The sequence below is a fragment of the Spinacia oleracea genome, chromosome 4 (assembly GCF_020520425.1).
Source record: "Spinacia oleracea cultivar Varoflay chromosome 4, BTI_SOV_V1, whole genome shotgun sequence".
Classification (NCBI taxonomy): domain Eukaryota; kingdom Viridiplantae; phylum Streptophyta; class Magnoliopsida; order Caryophyllales; family Amaranthaceae; genus Spinacia; species Spinacia oleracea.
The window spans coordinates 185,644,092-185,671,420 of record NC_079490.1 but is presented as its reverse complement, the minus strand read 5'-3'; the positions used below and the strand labels follow the sequence as shown (position 1 = coordinate 185,671,420).

The following is a 27,329-nucleotide window of genomic DNA, read 5'->3' as shown; positions in this document are numbered from 1 at the left end:
AAGGGTATGAAAGTTGCAGGTGTTTCTCCGGATGAAGTAACTATGGCTCCCCTGCCCCCAATACCAAGTGAATGCATGACCTCTAACTCACTAAGAACCAAGAAAACCTACATCAGGGAAAATCTTTTCTCTCACTCTATTTCATAATAGATATTGGAAAGTCATGGTAATTTAAAGAATAAAAGTGATATATATATGTACAAAACGTGGGAGGAGTTAGAAGTAGGATAAACGTTCGTTGAAATCTCCTTATCTTTATCATATTCATAAGATAATAAGATATTTGTATACGTTGAAATTACCTCTTATCATATTATCATATTAAGTGGTTTGTTAGAATCTACCTCTTATCATATTAAGTGTTTTATCTATTAGTTAATAAAATAAGATGACGTGGAAATCATACGTGGCGCTCCGAAATCTCTCCAAAAAACTCCCCTTTATATATATATATTAGATTAGATTAGATTAGAATGGTAATTAAAAACCAGTTAGTTTGTGCATAATAGCTCACGAACTCTACTCCTTCAAGAGTTTAATCTAGTAATCAAATATAAGAAGGGATAGAAAATAGAAAGTTACATGTAGTAGTACTTGTTGTACCACTCCATCTTGCTTTATGTAACGCAAAGAAAAATAAAATATTTACATTTTATATTATTTCAACTTGAGAAAAAAGAGCTATTTAATTTAGAAGAAATAAAAGAGGGCATATATATTATTAATTAACTAGGTTAGTTCCCGTGCGATGCACGACTTTAACCAAAAAATATGACGAAAATTGCTTATTACCACTTATAAGAATAATTTTTAGAACCCCTACAATTATATTATCATTAAATACTTGTGAGAATTAAAATTAAATAGTACTCTTAAGTTTAGATTAAGATTGTGTTTAATTTTCAGTCCTTGCCACCCCTTGTACTCATCTTCAGGGAACTCCAACATAAATTACTTAGAATCCTTGACAAATTAAATAGTACTCGTGAGTTTAGGTTTTCCTTGACAATTTGTACATGGCATCCTTGCAATTAACTAAAGTACTTCATTTCTTTGAAAATTTTGTCATAATATTGCCGCATTTGTTACTCTTGGCGTTGTTGCTGCCATCATCTTCCTCATCTCATATTTATAGACTCCACACAACAACAACAATAACAAAAATATATCAAAACTACGGATCTGGTAGAATAAATCAAATCAGGGGAAAAGACAAAAAATGAATAAAAATCCATTAAAATACAGTTACTTATAGCCCTCAAATATTGAAATTTAATTGAAGCATTATAAATTATAAAACATATAAATTTGATACACAACTAAAGTAGATTAACAGAAAATGGATTCAAGATGAGAAATTACCGGATCCAATGACAATTAAAATAAAATCCAACAGAAAAGTGGATAAAAAGAAATTTAAAAAATTCTTGATTACCGATTATCCCCCAAATCTCGCCAAAAATCATGATTCTAAAAAAAATTAACTCCATGTTTTTTATGGTTGTCTTCATCATATTCATAAGACATTACCTGTAAAAATTAATATCACAACAATTTTCATTTAATTAGTACCAACAAACACATCTACCAAAATAAAGATGGAATTGAAGAATAGAAGGAAGACTCATTATACATTTTTTTTTTGGATATTAGATTTTGAATTACAGAGCAAATGTAGGAGGAAGGAGAATAGGAAAGAAATAGACCGAATAAAAAAAGTGTATGAGCAAATGTAAATCTAGTACTCTACCACAATGAAGTCAAATACTCGAGCTTTTCCAATGAAAGAGAGAAGTTCATTGGATAGCATACTGTACTCAACATTATTGGGAAGGGAGTACTTATTAATTACTATGTACGGAGTTGTATGCAATTGGAAAGCTCAAAACTTCCTCGAACTGCAAAGGAAGGAAAAAATGATGTCACTAATATTTTAGGCGGGAAAAGTTTTAATGAGCAATTGACATGTGTCCAGCCATGACATCAGCGGTTATTATTTTAGTAATAGTTATAGATTTGTGTCGGAAAAAAGGTTGGAGAACCTTGATTAAGATTTAGTTCCATTAAACTCTAGCTCCACCCAACCTGTTCCCACTAGAATATAAGTGGATTACCCACATCCTATTATCCTACTAGGAGTAGAATCTAGTCTACTCAACAATACTAAATCATGGATTTAAATATTAATTATTAATTAACTAATGATTAATTTTAAGAATTCTTAATTATATGTTATATCCACTAAGCACAAAGCAAGGAGATCTTTAGAATCTATTTATCACAAAGATAATTTTTATATGATAAATCTACTTTAATTTCCCTTGTTGTGTATAATTTATAATTTTATGCATAAAGATTGATGAGTTCCATTGTGTTTTTTCATAACTTCCAAGGAAATACTTAAGAGTGAAGTACATTATGTATGATCATAAGGATAGGGGAGAATCTAATTAATAACCCAATCTAGGAGACTTCATTTTTAATTATACATTTTCTTCTTTTACTCAATCATCGTACTTATAAATTAGTGAGAATATAGTGGCTCTATCACTAATGAAAATTAGTACAAAAATCGGTGAGTTCGAAGTTAGTTGTTACATCTTTAAGTTACACTATATATTAACATAATATTAACTGCAGATAAAAAGAGTGCATTTTCATACACTCACCGTTATTGAAAGCAAAGAGATACATAAAAGTGTACCTTATGTTATACGTAAAAGCTCATGATAATTAACACCGCTCAAACCAATATAAATGATTGTTCTGATCGGTGATTAATTAATACAAGTTTTTTTTTTTTTTTTTACAAGATCTTAAAGTGTGACTAATTTGAAATTCTCAATCTATATTATATTATGCACGCCATTTATATTTTAAATTATTTTACTACGAAATTTTTACTAAAGGAGAAAACACAAGCAATAATTAATACCTGTCATACGTATATAGCGTCTCAATTTTTGTTCGATAGAGACACCCCCTTCTAAATAATATCAATTAGAATGGTAATTAAGATCCTTAAGCAACAATCTACCAATGACCTAGACATTTAATTGTTGTAAATTACATAATTTCACACGTAATTAGATTTTAATGCAAAGTGGTCATTGTCTACAATAATCTTGGACACGTATTCATCTCTACACATAAACTTAAACCCAAAGATCTTCCCTTCTCCCACCAATTATTGAACTCAATTAATATTTTAATAAACGAAATATTCTAATTAAGGAACACACATAACCCACAAGGTAACATACGTGTGCCCCCACCAACCACTTTCAACTATATTATACTTTAGTTTTGTGATTTAACATTGCAAGTCTAATCATAGGATTATCAATTTTCTTTAACCAATAAACCTCTTTGAAAAATAATGAAAAAAATTAAAAAGCATGCATGGATTTTAACATTGATTAATTCCCCCTATATATATGGCTCTCTTCCTTAATTATTCTCACCACCAAAACAAATTCCCCATTCTCTCTAAAGATCTTTATCTCTCTACCTAAAAACTTTTTAAATTTGTCAAAAAATGGAGCAAAACGTACAAGTTGTAACAAAGAAGTTGTGGCACGTAGTGAGAGTTGCCTTCTTCATGGTTAGGAAAAACATGAGCAAAAGAAAACTCCTCCTAGACCTTAAATACCTAACCATGAAACGCCCGAAGCTTGCCGGAAAATTGTACGCCGGAAAACTCGCCCACCACCATCGCCCTAGTGGCGCTTATGAGTGTAATTGTACAAACACCCCAAGCAACCCAAACTATTTCGCATTTCAGTTTAACAACAATGAGAGGGCCCACAAAAATAAAGACTACACGAGTTCTCCTATTTATGAGGAAGTGGAGGAGTGTGAAATACACGCGGTCAATAAGGTGCTTGAAATGATTATGACTCCAAATTCTCAAATCGACGATATTGAGGGTTCTCCATTACCTTATTTTTACTCGCCCGTTTTAGACGGGTTTGGGTTAGGACGGACCCCGATTGTGAGGGTGACAGACTCTCCATACCCGTTGCATGACAACGAAGTGGGAAATTATAAGGTAGATGAGGCTGCGGAGGAGTTTATTCAGAGGTTTTATAATCACCTTAAACAACAAAAGATAACGGATGTTTAAAGTTTTGTGAGAGTTTTTTTTTTGGTTATACATGCTTCTAGGCTCTAGGCCTCCAGCTATGTTTTTAGTGATCCTTGTATAAAATTTTCTTGTACTTATTTTTTTTGGTTTTCGCTCCTTTTGTACTCCACTATATATATGGAGTATCTTATACACCATATATGTAAATTATATCAAGTGAAAAATAAAATCAAAGAAAAGGGAAACAAGTTAGTATGTTTATATAGTTTTGTATTACTCATTATTATAAATTTTCCCCTTTAATTTGTTTTCCAATTTTATTTTATGACACATATATACTAACTATAGTAATTATCTAACAAAGGTAGTGATAGGATTCGATCCGCTAATGCATAAGTTCCTAGTAAAGTACGGTCAAATTGAGACCATGTTCCGGTCGGTCTGGAGTAAGTATAAGTAAACGAGTTTAATTTTTACCTTAGACTTAAGCTCTGTTATGTTCCATTATTGCTACTTATTTCAAGAAAAATAAGTTCAAAAAAGTCCATATAAGTTTAAATAAGTTCAGGAAATTAAAATAAACGCTATTCAAATACTTTGTACAATTTATAACTATAATAAGTTTTGATAAGTTCATATAAGTTCAGATAACATAAGTTTAAAAAGAATAAGTGAAAATTAAGTGAATAGAATGGCAGACGAAATGTACTCTATTATGCACAACCTCTCTCTTTTATGAGTGAGACATGTTTGGAGGTAGGGTTTATCGATTATAACTTATAAGTGCACTAAAGTCCTTCGTGCTAAAGAAATAAAGTTGTGAACCAATTAAAATCCGTTGACACCTCCACACTAGGAGTTCTAAATTTAGTACGTGTATGAAGCTAAATCTCATGTTACCAATAAGAAAGAAAAAAAAAGATGAAAAATATCATAACATCTTTTGGAATTTGGACCATCCTGTACAAAACAGGATGGTTACCCGTGTAGTACGAGGGGCCCGCACAAGATATATTTCCTCCGTTCTTATTTACATGACACAATTTAATTTCTGATACTATTCACACAAGTTCATTTGACTTTATTTTGTGGTTTATATTTAAGAAAAAATATAGTCGTGTGAAATTTTATTAGGTTTGTCTTGGTAAATATTTTTTAAATATCAACTTTTTACAACTTTTTTCTATCCTTAATTATAAATACTAACGTTTGAAATCGTGAACTGGCAAAAGTGCCTAAATATTTGTGTCAATTAAAAAAGAACAGCGGAAATATTAAACTACTAAAAAATATCGTACTCAGTGTATAAGGCTCTCGCTATTTAGCGCAAGGTATAGAGAAGGTATAAACGTACACAATCTTACGGTCTTACCTTATTTTTCATTAAGAGGTTGTTTCTAGGGATCGAACCTGTGACATAACGGATAACAATCAGACACTCTTGAGTCTTGACCATCGCGTCAAGGCACGACCTTCTAAAATAAAACCAAAACAAGCTAGTATTAAAGTTACTAAGAAATATCGTGCTCAGTGTATAAGGCTCTCGCTATTTAGTGCAAGGTATAAAGAAGGTATAAACGTATACAACCTTACCTTATTTTTAATAAAGAGGTTGTTTTCAGGGATCGAACTTGTGACATAACGGATAACAATCAGACACTCTTGAGTCTTGACCTACACGCCAAGGCACGACCTTCGAAAATAAAACCAAAACAAGCTAGTGTAAAAGTTAGTTAAAGATGAAGAAAATTCCCATGAATGTTCATTTTCATGGATGGGTACAAAAGCATCATAGTTTGATAGTTTATAGTTAAGATACACTCACTCAACTTTAGATTAATTTAGGAACATATCTATGAGAATCTTATTAGCACGTTAATAAGATTCCACTATATATTCTTTTCTAGGGGGAATCTAGCTCAAATAGCATTAGTCTTACTAGTAGTATTCTAGTAAATGTGAAACATATCTCATATTAAGGGACAATGGATAAAATATTTGCTTTTATATATGTTTAGATAGTTTATTAACGAAAGGTTTTGATCTATCCATGTTGTATGATTCGAGGCTTATAAAAAGAAAGTGTTGATTAATTAAGTAATTTAAAGCGGCCTATCTTATTTCTTGATTTTAATTAAGAAGAACCTTGGATTGAAGGACATACGCCCTCCAACCCTCCAGGTCATTGTTGTGTGTGTGAAATCGTTTCACCATAAGATCGGTAAAAACATATACGTAGTAATACATAGTGTATATGTACCGATACTGTTAAATTAAATTATGCTACGTATGAGTACTCTGTATATGTTTTTGGATATTTAATAAATTAAAATATTAAATTTTAAATATTGATAGTTATTTTCAGAAAATAATGCAAAACTAACCACAAAACTTTGCAAGACCGTTTCAAGCCAAATTCTAGAAGCACACCATTATGAAAACTTTAAAAAATAAAAAGAGCTTCCACTTAGATCAACTCGTAGTTTAGTGGCACCATCAATATGGAAAAAAATAGAGAAAACGGCCAAAAAATAATGGCTAAACTATAAAGTTAATACACCACTAATATAAAGCACTCAAATAATTGTTAAACCTTTATTATTAAATTAATTAGTCACTTAACTTTTTGCCACCTTACCATCAAGCAACCTAAAAACCTAAGAGCAAGTAAAGCAAAGCCTTGGATTTCTTGACTCATTTACGCTTAACATTTTTTTAAGTCCAACAACCCCTTTTCCATTTTAAATTAATATTATTAATTAAGGTTACGTACTATTCACTTGGACTATTACTTGTCTGTTGTTTCGGTGGTAATTGAAGTTGAAGTTGGTAGGGACACTACAAGAAATTGTACTATTAACGACGGGAAATTCCGTCGCGAAAGGTCAATAACCGTTGATTAACGACGGGATTTCCTGTCGCGAACCCGTCATAAAAGGGGGCCGTCGTTAATAGAAAATCTTGTCGTAAATCCGTCTTAAACCCGTCGTAAAAGACATTTGTGACGGTTATTCCCGTCATTGTTTGGTTATTAGCCCCGTCGCAAAAGGCTTTTGCGACGGGATTTTTAACCCGTAGTAATTAGGTTGTCGTTAAAGATACAAATTCTTATAGTGGGAGGACCGTGTGTTCAATCCTCCGCAACAACGATTGAGAGGGGACTGAAACCGAATTCGAATTAGCCCTAAAGGTGAACTAGGTGGTACACCCCCCCAAAAAAAAAAAAACTATTCACCTGGACCGTTTTCCTCCCTATTATCTAAACCATATTAATTGTAAATTGAACTTAAGTAGTCCTCATTTTCTCTACACATTATCTTATCTAACTTAATTATACATAGTATCACTACAAGAATTTGTATCTTTAACGACAACCTAATTACGACGGGTCAAAAATCCCGTCGCAAAAGGCTTTTGCGACGGGGCAAACAACCAAACAATGACGGGAATAACCGTCGCAAATGTCTTTTTAGACGGATTTACGACGGGATTTCTATTAACGACGGCCCCCTTTTATGACGGGTTCGCGACATGAAATCCCGTCGTTAATCAACGATTATTGGCCTTTCGCGAAGGGATTTCCCTGTCGTTAATAGTACAATTTCTTGTAGTGTATTAATTTATTTTTCCCAAAAAAAGTGGAACTATTATGATCAAATACAACAGGGTCCAGCCTTAATATTGTTTATTTCCTAATTCAAAATATTTATTAATGGCTTTATTGGTGGAAGGCAAAATAATTAAAGCTCAAAGAATTAAAGGGCAAAGTTTTAATCACTTTTAATGTCGTGGTGCATAAATAGCTTCTCTAATGTCCGACAATTTGTGACCATTTACTAGTTCTTGAGCAATATGTACATACTAATTCATAACAAAATGATATAATATATGGATATGGATTAATGGATTAATGGATGAATAATTGAGGTGTCTTTAAATTTGGTGGTTCCTTATCCACATTAATATATCCATTTATACTTAGCTTAGCTGGTATGAGTTCCTAAACTAGTAGTTTTCTACTTCTTTACGAAAAGAATAACATTTACTTTTGGCAAATTTGTCAAAAACTACCTTATAAAATATGATTTTTGCGAAAAACTACCTTATAAAAAAAATGTTGTAATAAACTACCTTATAAAATTTTTATGTTGTAAGATACTACATTTGGCCATATTATGAGCATTAATTTAAAATTACGACGTTGACTTTACTAGGTGCATATTACGCGACATCTAACGGGAAAGACGTAATTAAATGGCATGTGACATATATATGGTAAAGTCAATCCCGAAATTTCGATCAAACGTTCATAATTCGGGAAAAGGTAGTATCTTACAACATAAATTTTTTATAAGGTAGTTTATTACAACATTTTTTTTATAAGGTAGTTTTTCGCAAAAATCATATTTTATAAGGTAGTTTTTGACAAATTTACTTTTACTTTTCTTAAATTTGCCGAGGAATGAACTAGATAATGAGGATATACATTAAAGTTTTTAGGTGAAACTTGGATAAATGTTTTCCCGATTTGTAAATTGTGGATAATTAAATTGGACGTAGTAAGCTGCCAAAAATAAAGATGGTAGACTTAGGTGTGACAACAATTAACATGCTAAATAAGTTCGTGTTATAACGGATGTAAACAAAGATTAAATAACGTAATAAAGAACGCAGAGATTTAACGTGGTTCACTAACAAAGTATTAGCTACGTACGTCCACATGCAGAGGGGAGGAACGTTTTATTGATCTTGAGGATTACAGAATACAACTAGGTTATGACCTAGAGAGTTTATATAGTACTCTCTAGCTAGACAGATGCGGAAAAGCCCAAAAAATAGGCCCAAAACAGATTCCCGTGATGGGGCGTTGTAATAAGGGCTTGACCGATTCAAAGCATTATTTTAACAGTTCGGATCCTATAAATTATAGATAAGTTGCAATCAGGTTCTATCATGTTAATAGTTCCAATTAGGTCATATTAGTTGTCTTTCTCAAGTTTACTTCCTTGAAATCAGGTCTGGTCAGATCTGGTTAGATTCTATCAGATCAATTAGATTTAATTAGTTTCAATAAGTTTTAATAACTACAAATAAATTCAGTTCAGATAAGTTCATGTTTCATCTGCCGAAGAGAAAACACGCTAAGCCGATAACGAGCGTGGATTTTCTCCCAAAACAACAATTACTAACATTGGAGCCTGTTCTCGAGCTTTAAAATTCTAGCTATATATTACGTAGTATAAATACGGAGTATCATGGACATTCAATGATTCAATTTATCACAATATATTTACACTTGGATGCATGAATCACGCGTATAGTAGTCACGGTTTAGTATTAGAGTCTTTTACAAGAGTTTGTATAAACTATATATACCTTATACTTACTCAGGGGCGGATCCAAGAATTTATAAATGGGGTTCCAAATTTTTTTTTTTGATTTGCTTTCTAATTTCTCATATTTGCTCTTTTTAGGGGGTTAATGTTGAGAGAATGAGAGGTAAGTAGACGAAATATTAAAAACGTTATAATAAAATACGTGGATGATTTATGATCTTTAATTTTGGTTTTTCATAACAATAAAACTCAACACTTAGTTCAAATTACAACAATAATTTGGCGCAATTTCAATTTAAAATGAAAAACGAGTTTATCATAATTTGAAAGAGATTTACTTTATTACAATAATTGTTACTGAACAAATAGTACACAAAAACACTAATAAGAAAAAGGAACATCATTCTTAACGCTTATGGGGCATTATGCAGTTATGCTATTATATACGAAGGAATTAATTGCAAAACCTTTTTGAAGAAAAAATAACAATCCTTTTTTTTTCGTAAAAGCAAAATCATGACCATTATAGGAAAAAAAAAAGGATAACGGAAAAACGACTTGTAAAAGGATAAGGAGAAAAAGTAAAAAGGGGATTAAAAATCATATTTAGCCTCCCATTAAGAGGATTCGGACCTAGGTCCCATGTGTGACATAGTAGTCAAGCAACCATTATGCTACAAGTATATTTCCTTGTTACTAATGTAAGTTAATTAAACATAAATTAAATATTTCAAGTGCAATTAATTACCCAATATCAATTTTACAGTTTTTTCCCAAAAATAATGGGGGTCCCTTTGGACCCCTCGTGGTCTATATAGGTCCGCCTTTGTACTTACTCCGTCTTTTAATACTCGCAACGTTTGGACTTTTGCCACTATTCATATAATCTACTTTGACTATTCATAGTGTTTTTTATATAAGATAAAACATAGTCATGTGGGATCTTGTTAGATTCGTCTCAATGTGTATTTTCAAAATATCAATTTTTTATAATTTTTGCATAAAGATAATTTAAGATATAAATGATTAAAGTTGTGCATTGACATGCGTAAAACTAGCAAACGTTGCGAGTATTAAAAGACGGAGATAGTATTATCAATAATTATCTTGATCGATCGAGCTCGAGAAAGAGTAGCAATCAGGGCTCGTATGTAGCATGGTCCAATAATGTTAGTCTAATTAAAACACACCAATCATGTAGAAAATAGATGTTTTTTTTTTCCTCTTAAACTAGTATAAATTGATAAAGCTAAATAAAGGTGAAAAGGACATAAAAAATAATCAAACTTCTTTTCCTTAAAGACAATGGCCGGCCGGTGTTGTTTAGTTAATTACCTTTTATTTCCCAATTCTCAATCAACTTTTATTTCTTGCACTACAATTACATACTTTATCTATTGTTTTTAAATGACACAATTATTTAGACATGTTTATCAATGCACGATTTCAAACATTAAAATCTTTAATTATGGATAAGAAAAAAAATATAAAAAGTTGATATTAAAAAAATATTTATCGAGAAGAATCTAACAAGATCCCACACGAATATGTTTTTTTCTCAAATATAAATCACAAAAGAAAGTTAAAGGAGGTTGTGTGAATAGTGCATATCCAGAACTCAATTGTGTCATGTAAATAAGAATAGAGAAAGTATTAAATTTAAAATTAAAATTAAACTCCATTAACTCAACTTTCTTAATTAACCTAACTAGCTTTTGTCTAAATAATTACTACGTAGGAACATTGCCCTTTCTTTTCCCTAGCTATAAATACACCCATTTCCCTTTCTTTTTCTACCACACCAAAAACCTCTTACTCACAAAACACAACTCTTCTCATTCCAATTTCCAAACAAATAAATTTCTAACTCGAAAAAAACTCGAAAAATTAAATTAAAATGGAGCAAAACCTACCAATAATCACAAAAAAGATACGTAACATGGTGAAACTAGCTTTCTTCATGCTAAGAAAAGGAATCTCCAAGAAGAAATTACTTTTAGACCTCAACTTGATGATGAAGCGAGGAAAGACGGCGTTCACCGGAAAAGTCTCCACCACTCGCGGCGGTTTTGTTGGTGGTGGTGACGCCTTTCAAGAGTACGAGTTCAGCTGTAGTAACACCCCTTTATACCACCATTACTTTACCAACAACAAGAAGAAAAACCACCACCAAAGCTACTACTATTACGTGCCGTCGCCGAAAATTATTAATAATGACGCCGTTAATCATGATTTAGAGGCTATTAACAAGGTGTTAGAGACTGTTTTATCAAGTAAACTGAGGATAACGGATTCTCCATTTCCGTTAAAAGACGAGGAAGAATTTGTTGATCATTGTGTGGATGAAGCTGCTGAAGAGTTTATTAAGAGGTTTTACTCGCAACTTAAGGAGCAAAACTGTTAGTAATATGGTTAATTTAAACCGTAATTGGTTGTTAGTTTAAGATTTTGTAGCAGTAAAATTAGTGAAAATATACAATTCAGAAAACTGTGATGCTTAATATGTGCGTCCGTTTTCTGGAACTAGTTTCTGGTTTTGGTTTTTGGTTTTTGGTTTTTGGTTTTTGGTTTTCTTCTTATAAGTGTGCAAAATATATTGTATAATACTACGTACAACGTACTTTGCAAATATTACAAAATCACTTTCTCTTTAGATGTTGTGTTACCTTGATCTTTATTAATGAATTAATTTTCATTGCAAATTGTATGTACATATATATATGCCATTAGCATTTTGAATTAGAATCGACCAAATTAGGGTTCGTATAGTTCCCTAACAAGTTGACTTGGTAACATCGTCCCGTAACGACAACGATCTCAATCTAGAGCTGTCAAAATAATTATTCAGGTTGGGTTATAATTAGGTCTGGTCGTAATGGTTTAATTTGTCACCCTGTGTTCAGCCGGGTTTGTTTTAGGTTATGTCATGTCGCTTTATTTTTTCATTTAGGGTACAGGTCGGGTTGGGGTCGAGTCATGTTCAGGTCGTGTTCAATTTTGGGTTCAGGTCTTATCTAGTCGGGTTTAAGCTGATTTTGTAGCAACTAATTTCGGGTTCGGGTTAAGTTTGGATCGGATAATTATCTGGTCGATCAAAATTCAGGCGGCGCTCACTCTCGGACTTCAAGATCTGGTCCGATAATTATCGGGCCTGGTCAATATTTTAACCGATATATGATTAGTTTTTTCTTATATTTTAAATGTTCAATTTATTTCAAATTTAGATTTTATTCAAATCAGGTCATCGTGTGTTCTTGTCAAGTAATACTTCCTGAACATGTGACGCAAATGACAAATTTTAGCATAAAATTTAGTCATTTGCGTCGCAGCTTTATTAAACTGCGACGCAAATGACTCTAGGATGCCCCCCAGAGTCATTTGCGTCGCAGATTAGTAAAACTGCGACGCAATTAACTCAATCAAGTGCGTCGCAGATTTACTAATCTGCGACGCAAATGACTCTGGGGGGCATCCTAGAGTCATTTGCGTCGCAGTTCAATAAAGCTGCGACGCAAATGTGTTTTGATTTTTTTTTTTCGAATTCGCGCTCACGCTTAATTGCTTTCAAGCTTCATTCTGACTTAGGTTTTTCTCGACAAACAACCAACACTGCTTCACTCCCAAACGAAACCAAACACCAACACTGCTAGAGTCTCACCGGCGGCTTCACCCTGCCGTCGTTGCTTCATTGCCGCCTTCCGTGCCTTCCGCCGTTTCTTCACTGCGCTGCCCCTTCACTGCGCTGCACTTCACTGCTTCACTCCTTCTTGCTGTACTCCCTTTTTAGAGCCGCCGCCCACGGCCAAGGAAGTCGTCCACGCTGCCGCCCACTCACTCCTTCACGCCGCCGCCCACTCACTCCTTCACGCCGCCGCCCACTCAGCCGCCCTTGTTCATTGTAGTCTCTCCTCTCTTAGGTATTGAATTTTAATTTTGATATTTATTGAATTTTAATTGTGCATTTTAATTTTAATTGTGGACATTATAATTGAATTTTAATTATGCATTATAATTGAATTTTAATGGTTGATATTATTTGTTGAATTTTAATTGGGTACATTTTAGGATTTAGGTTTTGTTGAATTTTAGTTGTAGGTTTTGTTGAATTTTAGTTGAATTTTAATTGGGTACATTTTAGGATTTAGGTTTTGTTGAATTTTAGTTGTAGGTTTTGTTGAATTTTAGTTGAATTTTAATTGGGTACATTTTAGGATTTAGGTTTTGTTGAATTTTAGTTGTTAGGTTTTGTTGAATTAAAAGTTATGAAATGAAGTTTTGGGTATGAAATGAATTTAGGTGATATATGAAATCATGTTTTGGGTTTGCTACAAAATTTTGGATTTATAATGATATGAATAGCCTAGTTTATATTCTAACCTTTGACAAAATTTGGTCTAGTGGTTGAAAATGGATCGGAGTTGGATGTATGGTACGAGGCTTAGAAAGTTATAACTATGCATATGAGACATGTAATAAGTTTGAAAACATTCCTTAGGTTCTTTGGTTCAAAGTTGGGTTCGAAAATGTCATTTTTGCCTAAATATGTACTATAACGACCCAATTACCCTTAAATGTGGAATAATAGATTAGTACGAGGCTTAGAAAGTTATAACTATGCATATGAGACATGTAATAAGTTTGAAAACATTCCTTAGGTTCTTTGGTTCAAAGTTGGGTTCGAAAATGTCATTTTTGCCTAAATATGTACTATAACGACCCAATTACCCTTAAATGTGGAATAATAGATTATTACGAGGCTTAGAAAGTTATAACTATGCATATGAGACATGTAATAAGTTTGAAAACATTCCTTAGGTTCTTTGGTTCAAAGTTGGGTTCGAAAATGTCATTTTTGCCTAAATATGTACTATAACGACCCAATTACCCTTAAATGTGGAATAATAGATTAGTACGAGGCTTAGAAAGTTATAACTATGCATATGAGACATGTAATAAGTTTGAAAACATTCCTTAGGTTCTTTGGTTCAAAGTTGGGTTCGAAAATGTCATTTTTGCCTAAATATGTACTATAACGACCCAATTACCCTTAAATGTGGAATAATAGATTATTACGAGGCTTAGAAAGTTATAACTATGCATATGAGACATGTAATAAGTTTGAAAACATTCCTTAGGTTCTTTGGTTCAAAGTTGGGTTCGAAAACGTCATTTTTGCCTAAATATGTACTATAACGACCCAATTACCCTTAAATGTGGAATAATAGATTAGTACGAGGCTTTAGGATAGTGGTGGTTGTTCAAAGGATGATGGATGGTTACACCTGATACTTCTTTATTCAGGGAATTTCCATACTCCTTGAATTCTTATGCAACTGGTCTCTATATTATGCTCATGGAGCTGGATATTATGTCATCCATGTTTGCACTCCCAAACTACCTCCCAACCCGGAAAAAAAACATCTTATTTGGATTTAAGTGTCTGCTAAGTTCCTGTGTACCATCTAATTGCTGGTTGTTAGTATCTGAAGGTTATTTCAGGAGCTTGGTTGTGCTTTCTTTGTTGCTTAATCTTTAAAGAACAGTCTGTTTTTGGGTGGGTTTGTGGACCAAAATTTTGCATATTCAAATTCATTCCCCAGCATTTGTACAGAACTGATCAGAACTGACCAGTTCTATGCACTGATCTGCACAGCTCAGATCAGAACTGTGCAGATCAGTGCACAGAACTGGTCAGAACTGATCAGTTCTGTGCACTGATCTGCATAGTTCTGATCTGAGCTGTGCAGATCAGTGCACAGAACTGGTCAGCTCTGATCAGTTCTGTGCACTGATCTGCACAGTTCTGATCTGAGCTGTGCAGATCAGTGCACAGAACTGATCAGTTCTGACCAGTTCTGTGCACTGATCTGCACAGTTCTGATCTGAGCTGTGCAGATCAGTGCACAGAACTGGTCAGCTCTGATCAGTTCTGTGCACTGATCTGCACAGTTCTGATCTGAGCTGTGCAGATCAGTGCACAGAACTGATCAGTTCTGACCAGTTCTGTGCACTGATCTGCACAGTTCTGATCTGAGCTGTGCAGATCAGTGCACAGAACTGATCAGAACTTTATTTTTATTTTAAAATCCTGCTTTTGAAGGTATGTAATTTTGATGATTTTCCAATGCAGTAGCGTCAGGCATGGATGAAGATCAACACGCAAATTCAGGTCCTTCTAACAAATCACCAAATCAAGTGCCCCAAAAGCAAAAAAAGAAGCCAAGAGGCCCTACAAAAGGAATAAAATCCATGCCCGGGGTTCCAAGAAAAATTGAATGGGATCACTTGGACCGACCCACAGGGAAATGGGCAACGGATTACAAGAATCACATTGGCGAGATAAGTCGCGCAAAGGTTTCAATATTGATCAGAACCTGGGAAGATGTTTCACAAGGAATAAAAGACACTTTGTGGGAAGACGTCAAGGTAACCGGTTTTATTTTGGAAATTCAGTTGTACATATCTACGTGTCTTTTTCATGTGCTAAAAGACTTTCTTGTTCCTTTTCTTTTTCTTTCATTTAGAGAGAATTTCATATCACAGATGAAACTAAGAAAGAAGTTGTCTTAAAGAGTTGTGATAAGCGTTGGAGGGAATTCAAATCAAGATTGACGACTGGTTGGATTCGGGGTACAAGGAAAAGGCCAAAAGATGAAAAGATGCCATATGATTTGTATAGTTATATAACTAAGGATATATGGAAGGAATTTGTGAAGATACGTACCTCCGAAGAAGCTGAGGTATAAAAATTATTCTTATTTAAAGTCTTGTTATAATCTAAGTTTTATTTTGTTGTAATAATTTCTTTTACCCCCCTAAAATTAGGAAATAAGTGAGAAAGCAAGACAAAGTCAATCTTTCAACATATATCCTCATCATATGGGACATAAATCATATGCTGAAATGACAAGTGAATGGCAGAGAAAAGGGTACATTCCCTCAGTTTCTTCGTCATCTGAAGGTTCCTCTGCGTCTACAATTTCTTCAAGTTTGCCGAGTAGGACATGTTTATGGCTTCTTGCAAGATCGAAACCAGATGAGAAAGGAAATCCTTACTTGCCGGATGAGGGCACACAAAAGGTCAAAGAAAATATTGTAAGTTCATTTAACAATTTTGCGTAATGTTGTGATTCCTCTAATTTCATATATGTTCTTAAATATGAAACCAAGTGTTGAACTTTTCTCAAAACCATTTGATTTCATGTAGGATGAATGGAAAAGGAAACAAGATGAAGGGGAATTTGTTCCCAAAAGTGCACGAGATGATGTCTTATCTCGTGCACTTGGTAAGACTAAAGAAGGGAGACCACTAACATTTGGTGGTGGAGTAGGCATCAAAGCTGTGTGGGGGACCGGAGAGCGGCGTAGCTTTCGACGGTATGGAGATGCGGAGATGGAGGAAATGGAAGCAAGAGTGACCAAAAGGGTCAAAGATGAGACAATACAAGAGATGAACTCCAAGATGGATGCCATGGTCATGGAGAAATTTATCACATTTGCTAAAGAACTTGGTGTCCAAATACCAAGCCATATGAGGATAGACGCAAATGTTCATAGTAGTTGTCGTTCCGGGGGTTTAGATCCATTTGCCGACATTACGGTATGATAATTTGTGTTTTTCAAGTACTTTGTTTCTAGTTAATTCTATTGAACTTTTCTAACATGTTACATTGTATTTGCGTTATTGTTCAAAATAAATAATAAGGAACCTGTCCCGTGCCATCTATACCTGAACATAGGCTCGGAGAAAGTCTTTGTTGCCTATGGTACCATATGTCCAGAGTTGCTCCTTGATCACCACAACGACGTCACGTCCGATAACGTGAAAGTGAGCGTTGATGATTTTGAGCCCGCGTACAAAGAAGCTCCCGTCCCCGTGCCTTCTCAATATATTAAGAAACTTGCTCAAGCTCATGGTACCTTCACTCAGTGGCCAAAACATTTGGTGTCGCTTACGAATGAGGAGGTAACTAACATATGCATGATAATTTGAAGTAGAACTATTATACCATGTATGCTCACTAATATGTATATCGTTATTTGAAAATCATACCTCAGGTAAACAAGCCTACAAGTAAAGAGCCTAAAGGGAAAGGGAACAAAGGGAAAGAGATAGTGGTTGGGGGAAGTGGAACAAAAGCGTCCAACACTAAATCAAAAACCTATTTCCTTGAAAATTATAAAGTGCAAAATTTGAGTGGTAAGTGCAATGTGATGAAAACTATGATGTTGGGATTAAAAGAAGGGGAGCACGTTAAGGTACATTGCACTAAAAGGACATTCAATATGGAAAAGGACTTTGAAATTAGTGTCACCGTTGAAGACACCGATCAACTTCTCTCGGGAGCATGGCTCAATATATCAATAATACAAGTTTTTGCTACGTGAGTTACCTAAATTCATATTTTGCCCCTAAATTTGATTTTTATGATTGTCTTAACGTTCTTACACTCTATATTATAGGGCTTTGAGTGAGTTGTGTTTTCACGATGATTGTCACCCCAATAGTATTGGATTCATGTGCCCGGAGATGATCTCGGCCACCATGTTAAAGTCCGATGCAGATCGAATTCTATTGTACATGACGAGGTCCATGAGTGCACTTAGTTCTAAGACATTCATCTTATGTCCATACTACGAAAAGTATGAAAATTACTTTGAACTTCGTTTTTAATTGATTGTTATAAATTTAACTTTTTTTTTTCTAACTACATACGTTTATTGTTTGTATGTAGGAGTCACTGGATGCTTTTAGTTCTTTGCTTGTCTAAACGTGAGGTCTACATATTTGATTCTCAACAGAAGAAGAGAAATTTGATGATTAAGGAGCCACTAAACAAGTAAGTAAAGTATGCATATGAAAATGCCATTTTTGCCAAAATTTTTGCCTTAGGTTCTTTAGTTCAAAGTTGGGTTCGAAAACATCATTTTTGCCTAAAAATGACCTAGGACGACCCAATTAGCCTTAAATGTGAAATAATAGATTGTAAAGGGACTTAGAAAGTTATAACTATGCATATGAGACGTGTAATAAGTTTGAAAACATTCCTTAGGTTCTTTGGTTCAAAGTTGGGTTCGAAAACATCATTTTTGCCTAAAAATGACCTAGGACGACCCAAATAGCCTTAAATGTGAAATAATAGATTGTAAAGGGCCTTAGAAAGTTATAACTATGCATATGAGACGTGTAATAAGTTTGAAAACATTCCTTAGGTTCTTTGGTTCAAAGTTGGGTTCGAAAACATCATTTTTGCCTAAAAATGACCTAGGACGACCCAAATAGCCTTAAATGTGAAATAATAGATTGTAAAGGGCCTTAGAAAGTTATAACTATGCATATGAGACGTGTAATAAGTTTGAAAACATTCCTTAGGTTCTTTGGTTCAAAGTTGGGTTCGAAAACATCATTTTTGCCTAAAAATGACCTAGGACGACCCAAATAGCCTTAAATGTGAAATAATAGATTGTAAAGGGCCTTACAAAGTTATAACTATGCATATGAGACGTGTAATAAGTTTGAAAACATTCCTTAGGTTCTTTGGTTCAAAGTTGGGTTCGAAAACATCACTTTTGCCTAAAAATGACCTAGGACGACCCAAAAAGCCTTAAATGTGAAATAATAGATTGTAAAGGGCCTTAGAAAGTTATAACTATGCATATGAGACGTGTAATAAGTTTGAAAACATTCCTTAGGTTCTTTGGTTCAAAGTTGGGTTCGAAAACATCATTTTTGCCTAAAAATGACCTAGGACGACCCAAATAGCCTTAAATGTGAAATAATAGATTGTAAAGGGCCTTACAAAGTTATAACTATTCATATGAGACGTGTAATAAGTTTGAAAACATTCCTTAGGTTCTTTGGTTCAAAGTTGGGTTCGAAAACATCATTTTTGCCTAAAAATGACCTAGGACGACCCAAATAGCCTTAAATGTGAAATAATAGATTGTAAAGGGCCTTACAAAGTTATAACTATGCATATGAGACGTGTAATAAGTTTGAAAACATTCCTTAGGTTCTTTGGTTCAAAGTTGGGTTCGAAAACATCATTTTTGCCTAAAAATGACTTAGGACGACCCAAATAGCCTTAAATGTGAAATAATAGATTGTAAAGGGCCTTAGAAAGTTATAACTATGCATATGAGACGTGTAATAAGTTTGAAAACATTCCTTAGGTTCTTTGGTTCAAAGTTGGGTTCGAAAACATCATTTTTGCCTAAAAATGACCTAGGACGACCCAAATAGCCTTAAATGTGAAATAATAGATTGTAAAGGGCCTTACAAAGTTATAACTATGCATATGAGACGTGTAATAAGTTTGAAAACATTCCTTAGGTTCTTTGGTTTAAAGTTGGGTTCGAAAACATCATTTTTGCATAAAAATGACCTAGGACGACCCAAATAGCCTTAAATGTGAAATAATAGATTGTAAAGGGCCTTACAAAGTTATAACTATGCATATGAGACGTGTAATAAGTTTGAAAACATTCCTTAGGTTCTTTGGTTCAAAGTTGGGTTCGAAAACATCATTTTTGCCTAAAAATGACCTAGGACGACCCAAATAGCCTTAAATGTGAAATAATAGATTGTAAAGGGCCTTACAAAGTTATAACTATTCATATGAGACGTGTAATAAGTTTGAAAACATTCCTTAGGTTCTTTGGTTCAAAGTTGGGTTCGAAAACATCATTTTTGCCTAAAAATGACCTAGGACGACCCAAATAGCCTTAAATGTGAAATAATAGATTGTAAAGGGCCTTACAAAGTTATAACTATGCATATGAGACGTGTAATAAGTTTGAAAACATTCCTTAGGTTCTTTGGTTCAAAGTTGGGTTCGAAAACATCATTTTTGCCTAAAAATGACCTAGGACGACCCAATTAGCCTTAAATGTGAAATAATAGATTGTAAAGGGCCTTAGAAAGTTATAACTATGCATATGAGACGTGTAATAAGTTTGAAAACATTCCTTAGGTTCTTTGGTTCAAAGTTGGGTTCGAAAACATCATTTTTGCCTAAAAATGACCTAGAACGTACGACCCAATTAGCCTTAAATGTGACTACTACGTATATAATTGCATTTACATGTGTAAACAAAGTATATAATTGCACTTACATGTAAAATATTCTTTGCATTTACATGTGTAAACAAAGTATATATAATTGCATATTTTATCGAATGTGTAGTGCTTTTCGGAGTTACAAGAGACTAGGTGGACAATCTAAGGGAACTAAATTAACATGGATTCCAGCACAGGTATATATATATATAATTAGTTTATTATTTACCTAAGAAATAAGTTTTTCAAAATTATAACATACAATGTGATAGAAATTTTACTTGTGTTATTTATTTTAATGCATTTAGTGTGCTCAACAACCGGGATCACTAGATTGTGGCTACTACGTCATGCGTTTTATGTACGACATAATAATGAATCATGGTAATAGTCAAGATCTTACTAAGGTATGTTCTCATAAACTACGTACTTTATATAATAAATTGAAGTACACAAAACTATTATATTGATCAATCGTTGATAAATTGAATTATTTACACTTTTTTAGGATTTTTCAAGAACATTGCCTTATTCAGCGGAGGAGATTAATGAGGTGAAAGATTTTTGGGCAGATTACTTCATGAACAATGTCGAATTTTTAGCTTAATTTGTAATATGAACTTGATCTCTAGCTAGCTACGTACCTTTGTTGTAATAATTTTATGTTTGTTGTAACATGTTGGTTGATCGATCTATGACGAATTTAATTGCCTTTTATTGGGAACGTTAATTACGTTGTAAACTTTTGTGACAGGTATTAATTATAAATGTATTCCCGGTATTGGGAATGAACCGTCTAATTTCAAAGACGATCATGTCGGAATTTCCAACTAATATTAAAAAACGAATATTTTTTTTAAAAAAAATAAGTCATTTGCAACGCACGTTAGCTCAATGTGCGAGGCAAATGACTTAATTTTTTGGCGCTAAAATTGTCATTTGCGTCGCACATTAAGCTATTGTGCGTGGCAAATGACTTTTTTTTTTTGCGCCTAAAAGTCATTTGCGTCGCACAATTAGCAAAAGTGCGTTGCAAATAACTTTTCAACATGGTGCCTGAAAAGTCATTTGCAACGCACATTAGCTAAATGTGCGACGCAAATGAACCTTATTTGCGTCGCACATTTAGCTAATGTGCGTTGCAAATGACTTTTCAGGCACCATGTTGAAAAGTTATTTGCAACGCACTTTTGCTAATTGTGCGACGCAAATAAGGTTATTTGCGTCGCACAAATAAGGTCATTTGCGTCGAGAGCTTTTGCCACGCACGATGTGCGACGCAAATATGCTTAAAAGTGCGATGCAAATGACCCTTTTTCCACTAGTGGCTCACTCTCGGACTTCAAGATCTGGTCCGATAATTATCGGGCCTGGTCAATATTTTAACCGATATATGATTAGTTTTTTCTTATATTTTAAATGTTCAATTTATTTCAAATTTAGATTTTATTCAAATCAGGTCATCGTGTGTTCTTGTCAAGTAATACTTCCTCCATTTTTTTTATAATTGTACCATTTGGGATTTCACGCTTGTCAATTCACTGTTTTAACCACTAATAATTTTGGAGAGAACGAAAGAAAGAGACGCGCACTACAAGAAAATGTACCATTAACGACTGAAAATCCTGTCGCGAAAGGCCAATAATTGTTGATTAACGACGGGATTTCCTGCCGCCAACCCGTCGGAGCCGTCGTTAATAGAAAATCCCGTTGTTAACCCGTCGTAAAAGACATTTACGACGGTTGTTCCCGTGTTTGTTTGGTTGTTAGCCCCGTCGTAAAAAGCTTTTACGACGAAATTTTTAACCCGTCGTAATTAGGTTGTCGTTAAAGATACAAATTCTTGTAGTAGTGGTAACTTTACATTCTTCGTGACTTAATTCTATAAAAAAAAAAAAAAAAAAAACAAACAAACTTTACCTACATGAGTTGTCTACGTACTAGGTACATTATATTTATATTGAACGTACGACTGAATAAAATGTGTTAACTTTTACTAGCTTGTATATGGACCACAACCAATATGGGTAAACGCCATTAAGCTTCTATCCTCGTCCATGGATCACAACTACAATCAATAAGGTAATTAAACACCATTAAGCGTCTATCCTCGTCCATATATAGTCATATAATTAAAAGACGTGTGATATTAATTAAGTCATACACAAAATATTAAGTTAGCTTTTTTTAGTCTGTTATTAAAGATACTCGTAGGTCGGGCCGGACTGGGCTTCAGGTCGTGGGCCTAGCCCAGGGTCGAGCCCATGTTAGGTCCGTATTGTGTCGTGCCGGGCCGAAAGTTTAAAACAGGGCTAGGGCCTGTCCGGCCCAAGTCCCAAGGGTTTTCGTGCGGGGCCGAGCTGGTCCGCCGTGCCCAAGGCTGCTTTTACGAAATGTGTCGTGCTTCGTCGTGTTGGGTCGAGTAGTGCCGTATCTTTTCGTGCTTTTTCCAAAAAATTAAGGCCCAAGCCCTGTCCACAACCCACGAATTCGTGCTCGTGTCGGGCCATGCTTTTCTCGTGCTCGTGCCGGTCCGGGCTTTTTTCTTGCCGGACCGGGCCGGGCAAGCCCACACCAACCCACACCCATCATTACTGTTATATACACAAAGCCCAGCCGAGAATAAAGTTTTTTTTTTTGTTGAGAGGAAAAGATGAGTAAGCTAATTGAAGACAAAAAAACGGCCAATGAACTTTAACGTTTATACTATAAGTGTAGTCAATTCTATAACAAATTAAAGTAAGCTTTTAATGTGAATTGCAACAAAGCAAAGGCTTAGTTTCTCTCAACTCGACACCACACACAACATTGTAAATTTTGTAACCTAACACACTCTTCATATATGTTGTTGTTTTTCTCCAAAGTTGGTGGGGGAATAATCCCAATTTATCAAAACTATCAATTATATATGCTCCATATTTTTTGAATCGGCCCCATCTCTAAGTGTGTTGGACTATATGTTATATATGATTGATGTTGATAATTAATAACTTAGCTTTGTTATCCTTATATCGTTCAATCAATAAAAGCAAGAGCAACCAAATATCTAATTAATATTATTTATAAAATATCATTTAAGGATTCAAGATTCATTAAAAAATCTAGTATAAATTCTTATCGCAACCCTCTTTGTCAAGTTCTATGCCCCCACATATACTCCATTTTTCTTGGTATTTTGTGGGTGCGTGAAAATGCTTAAGCATTAAGCACATACACGTATCGATGAGTTTTCTAACCACTACTTATATTTGTAAGTGTTTGATAAAGTATCGATTTAGGTAGCGGTTAGCGGTTGAGGTAGCGGTTGGGTAACTTTTGTCAAACGTTAAAATTAGTAGCGTTTAAGGTAGCGGGTAGCGTTTGACAAATTTATAATAAAGTTTTGAATAATATTCTAGCTTTTATTTTTATTTTATAATATCAACCGCTACTTTTACCGAACACTCATATTAGTTACCCGCTACTTTGACAGCTAACCGTTACCCGTTACTATTCACCCGCTACTCAACCGCTAACCGCTACCCGCTACCGCTAATTTTGCCGAACATAGCTCTAGTCTATACTATTAGTATATCTAACTCGATCATCTTAACGCGCCATTAATCATTTATGACTATGCGTATACAAATCAATTATCATATGTATATAAATACGCACCATTAATTATGAGTGACTACGCATATATATAAATACACACGATCTGTTTATAAAAAATACGGAGTATTACAAGTTCCATATTAACCAAGTGTGTCTTGGCCTAGTGGAAAGGATCTCACCTTCCAACAAAAAGATTGGGGGTTCAAACCCATTAGGGGCACTTTGAGGGAGACTTCCCCTTATCACTTCCCCCACTCTCAAAGTATCTAGCCTGCTAACCCGGACGGGTTGACCCGTGCGGGGTTCCAACCCGATCGGGCTATTCATCTTACCTTGCAAAAAAAAAAAAAAAAAATTACAAGTTCCTTACAATAAAATACAAGGTGTACTATTTGTACATGAATTACCCAAAAAATGTGTGTTACAACCCCGATCACTAACTAGCTTAATTAAAAAGTTACAAGTTATATTTCCATACAGAAAAATACAAAGTGTGCTATTTATACATGAATTAACAAAAAAAAAAAAAAAAAGCGTTACAGCCACACTAAGAGCAACTCCAATGGTGAGCTACAAGGTGGTGTGGCTAAATTTGTCACATCAGATTTTTAGCTATAATTGATTTAAGCTACCAATTTTTACATTGGTGGGCTACAATAACTTGTAGGTCACTATAATATTTAATGTAAACAATTTAATTATTTGAGGTACCTATTTCTTTGAGCTACATGCCCAGAATAGCTACAAGGTTTTAACAATTGTTTATGTCATTGTTGTACCAGTGGTGGGCTACATGCTCACATTTCATTTATTTTGTGAACAGGTTCTTTTTGTAACCATTGGAGTTGCTCTAACTAGCTTAAGAAATTAGTCAGATTTATATAGTTCATTTAAAAATAAAAAAATAAAAAATAAATAAAAAAAAAGGTGTTACGTCCTTGCTAACTAGCTTAAGAAATTAGTCACGTTTATACTTCATTTAATAACTAGCTTAAGAAATTAGTCACGTTTATAGTTCATTTAATCATGCCTCAAAAAAAAAAAAAAAAAAAAAACTTTACGGCCTTGCTAACTAGCTTAAGAAATTACTCACGTTTATACTTCATTTAATCATGCCTCAAAAATCAAAATGATTAATCATTCCATTTAACATTTTATAAAAGTAGAAAAAGTGGTAGTACTTCTAGTAGTGGTACAAGTTAAGGGAAAAGGACGTTATACCCACCCTCTCACAACTAAATAAAGGTACTTAATTTTTAACACATAACATTTTCTAATTGGCTAATAATCAACCCTTTTCCTCCTATATATAACCTCTCCCTATTTGCTTCTTCTTCTCATAACAAAATTCCTTGTCTTCTAAATCTTCCCCTTTACAAACACAAAATTAAACTTTAATTTCTTCTCCTCCTATAAATAGAAACATTATCAAAATATAAAAAAACATTAAAAATGGAGCAAAAAATAGTAGGAATATCAAGGAAAGTATGGAACATAGTAAGAGTGGCAATCTTCATGATAAAGAAAGGTTTATGCAAGAGAAAATTACTCATGGATCTCAACTTGATGATGAAGCGCGGTAAACTCGCCGGTAAAGCGCTAGGAAACCACTTCTTTGCCGCCTCCCAAGGCGGCGGCGACGGCGTTGGTGGGCCACCCTTCAACCTCCCTAACGAAGCCGCCGGGGAGTACGAGTTTAGCTGCAGCAACACTCCGTCGTACCGCCACTACTTCACCAACAAAAGAAAAAATCACCGTCACCCTAACAATAATAATGATCTTGATGTATGGGATGAGAATGTTAACCTAGAGGATGTTAGCAATATGTTAGACATGATCTTAGGTGGTGGTGTTTCAGCCGCCGCTTCACCGGCGTTGCCCGGGCTAGGGTTTGGGCGGAGCCCGGCGGTCCGGCAGCTGAGGGTCACGGATTCGCCGTTTCCGGTACGGGATATGGATCAAGATTACAATAAGCATGTGGATCAGGCTGCTGAAGATTTCATCAAGAAATTTTACACACAGCTTAAGCAGCAAAATTAGAGCAAAATTAAATACTTTTTTCTAGGATTTTTAAGTCTTTTGTATCAACTTTGTATTGGAATCTACCCGTATATATGAAAAGTATGTGATCTTTTTGAAATAATTAATTTGTACATGCGCAATATTTTTCCTTAGAGCATAAGATTTATATGTGGCTAGCTAGCTAAATTAGCTTTGTGTACTACTGTACTCGTTGGTACAATTTGAAGGAAGTTAATTAAGTAGAGTCCACGTGCGCAGAAAGCTGGATGAAATCCGTTAACAAGTGGTAAATATAAATTTATATTTTAATGAAACAGTAAATACAAAAATCTGAAACCTAAAAGGTGTTAAATATCAAAATGTCTCGAGAAAATACGAAATTTGTTAGAGGGTTCATCAAGATCTTAATCACGTGCATATAGATATGGTTGAACTTAAAAAATGAATGAATTCAACACATATTAATTTATATACGAAGTACAAGAAAAAACATTACTTCGTATTATATTTTTGGACAAATTATTTTTTACCACCTAAAAATTTAAAACTTGTATTTTACCAATAGTTTTTAAATAAGTTTATATTAGACCTTATATAAACTTATTGAAAAACTGTTGTTATGAGCTGAGAATAGATAACAATTAATAATACCTTTTGATTTTCACCATGCTCAAGCTATAATTAACGTAAATGAGATCACTTTTACCTTATTTATAATTAAGGTGTCAAATACTTTATTACTCCATAGACGTACTCCGTATATAGCAAAAATACATTATTAAATTAATTATTTAACTTATTTTTGTCAAACTTAACTTATTTTTGTTTAACAAAAATTATTAGAATTCTTTTCGCGTAAAGTGAGAGAGCACAACCTCAAAATCAAAAAAAAAAAAAAAAAAAGGGGGAAAACAAAAAAGACACCTACTTTAATAAACCGAGTTAAATTTAAGTGGCACTACATATATAAAAGAAGAAAACAGCCAAAAACAATTGCTAAAATACAAATCCACGAGACAAACCACTCAAATAGTTGTGTCCATTCATAGCTTTATTCAATTGACAACTCCTTTTTTTTACTAAAAAAAAGTTTTTTTACTAAAAAAAAAAGAGGCCTTTTTGCCACCTTAGCATCAATCAATTTCAAAAACCCAAGAGTAAGCAAAGCAATGGCTTCGAATCTTGGATCACTCTTCACTCTTCACTCTTAACTCTTCAATTCTGCAGG

At 34.0% G+C, this 27,329-nt stretch overlaps 4 protein-coding genes across 4 annotated transcripts; all 4 read left to right on the top strand.

The window, feature by feature from the left end:
• The first annotated feature begins 3,538 nt into the window (after positions 1-3,538).
• LOC130472258 (uncharacterized) lies at positions 3,539-4,126 on the top strand. The gene has a single exon (XM_056842785.1). The coding sequence runs from the start codon at positions 3,539-3,541 to the stop codon at positions 4,124-4,126; it is 588 nt and encodes a 195-aa protein (XP_056698763.1).
• Positions 4,127-11,362: 7,236 nt separating this feature from the next.
• LOC110775848 (uncharacterized) lies at positions 11,363-11,827 on the top strand. Its single transcript, XM_021980443.1, has one exon. It carries the CDS (start codon positions 11,363-11,365, stop codon positions 11,825-11,827), a length of 465 nt encoding a protein of 154 aa, XP_021836135.1.
• Positions 11,828-13,119: 1,292 nt separating this feature from the next.
• Positions 13,120-21,274, top strand: LOC130459756 (uncharacterized). Its single transcript, XM_056827292.1, has 12 exons — positions 13,120-13,340; positions 15,554-15,849; positions 15,948-16,163; positions 16,249-16,518; positions 16,631-17,023; positions 17,129-17,389; positions 17,482-17,807; positions 17,887-18,066; positions 18,159-18,263; positions 20,610-20,679; positions 20,791-20,889; positions 20,991-21,274. The coding sequence occupies exons 2-12, from the start codon at positions 15,565-15,567 to the stop codon at positions 21,087-21,089; spliced, it is 2,304 nt and encodes a 767-aa protein (XP_056683270.1). The 5' UTR covers positions 13,120-13,340; positions 15,554-15,564; the 3' UTR covers positions 21,090-21,274.
• A 4,257-nt stretch (positions 21,275-25,531) lies between these two features.
• On the top strand, positions 25,532-26,222 carry LOC110775845 (uncharacterized). The gene has a single exon (XM_021980439.2). The coding sequence runs from the start codon at positions 25,532-25,534 to the stop codon at positions 26,117-26,119; it is 588 nt and encodes a 195-aa protein (XP_021836131.2). The 3' UTR covers positions 26,120-26,222.
• Positions 26,223-27,329: the final 1,107 nt, after the last annotated feature.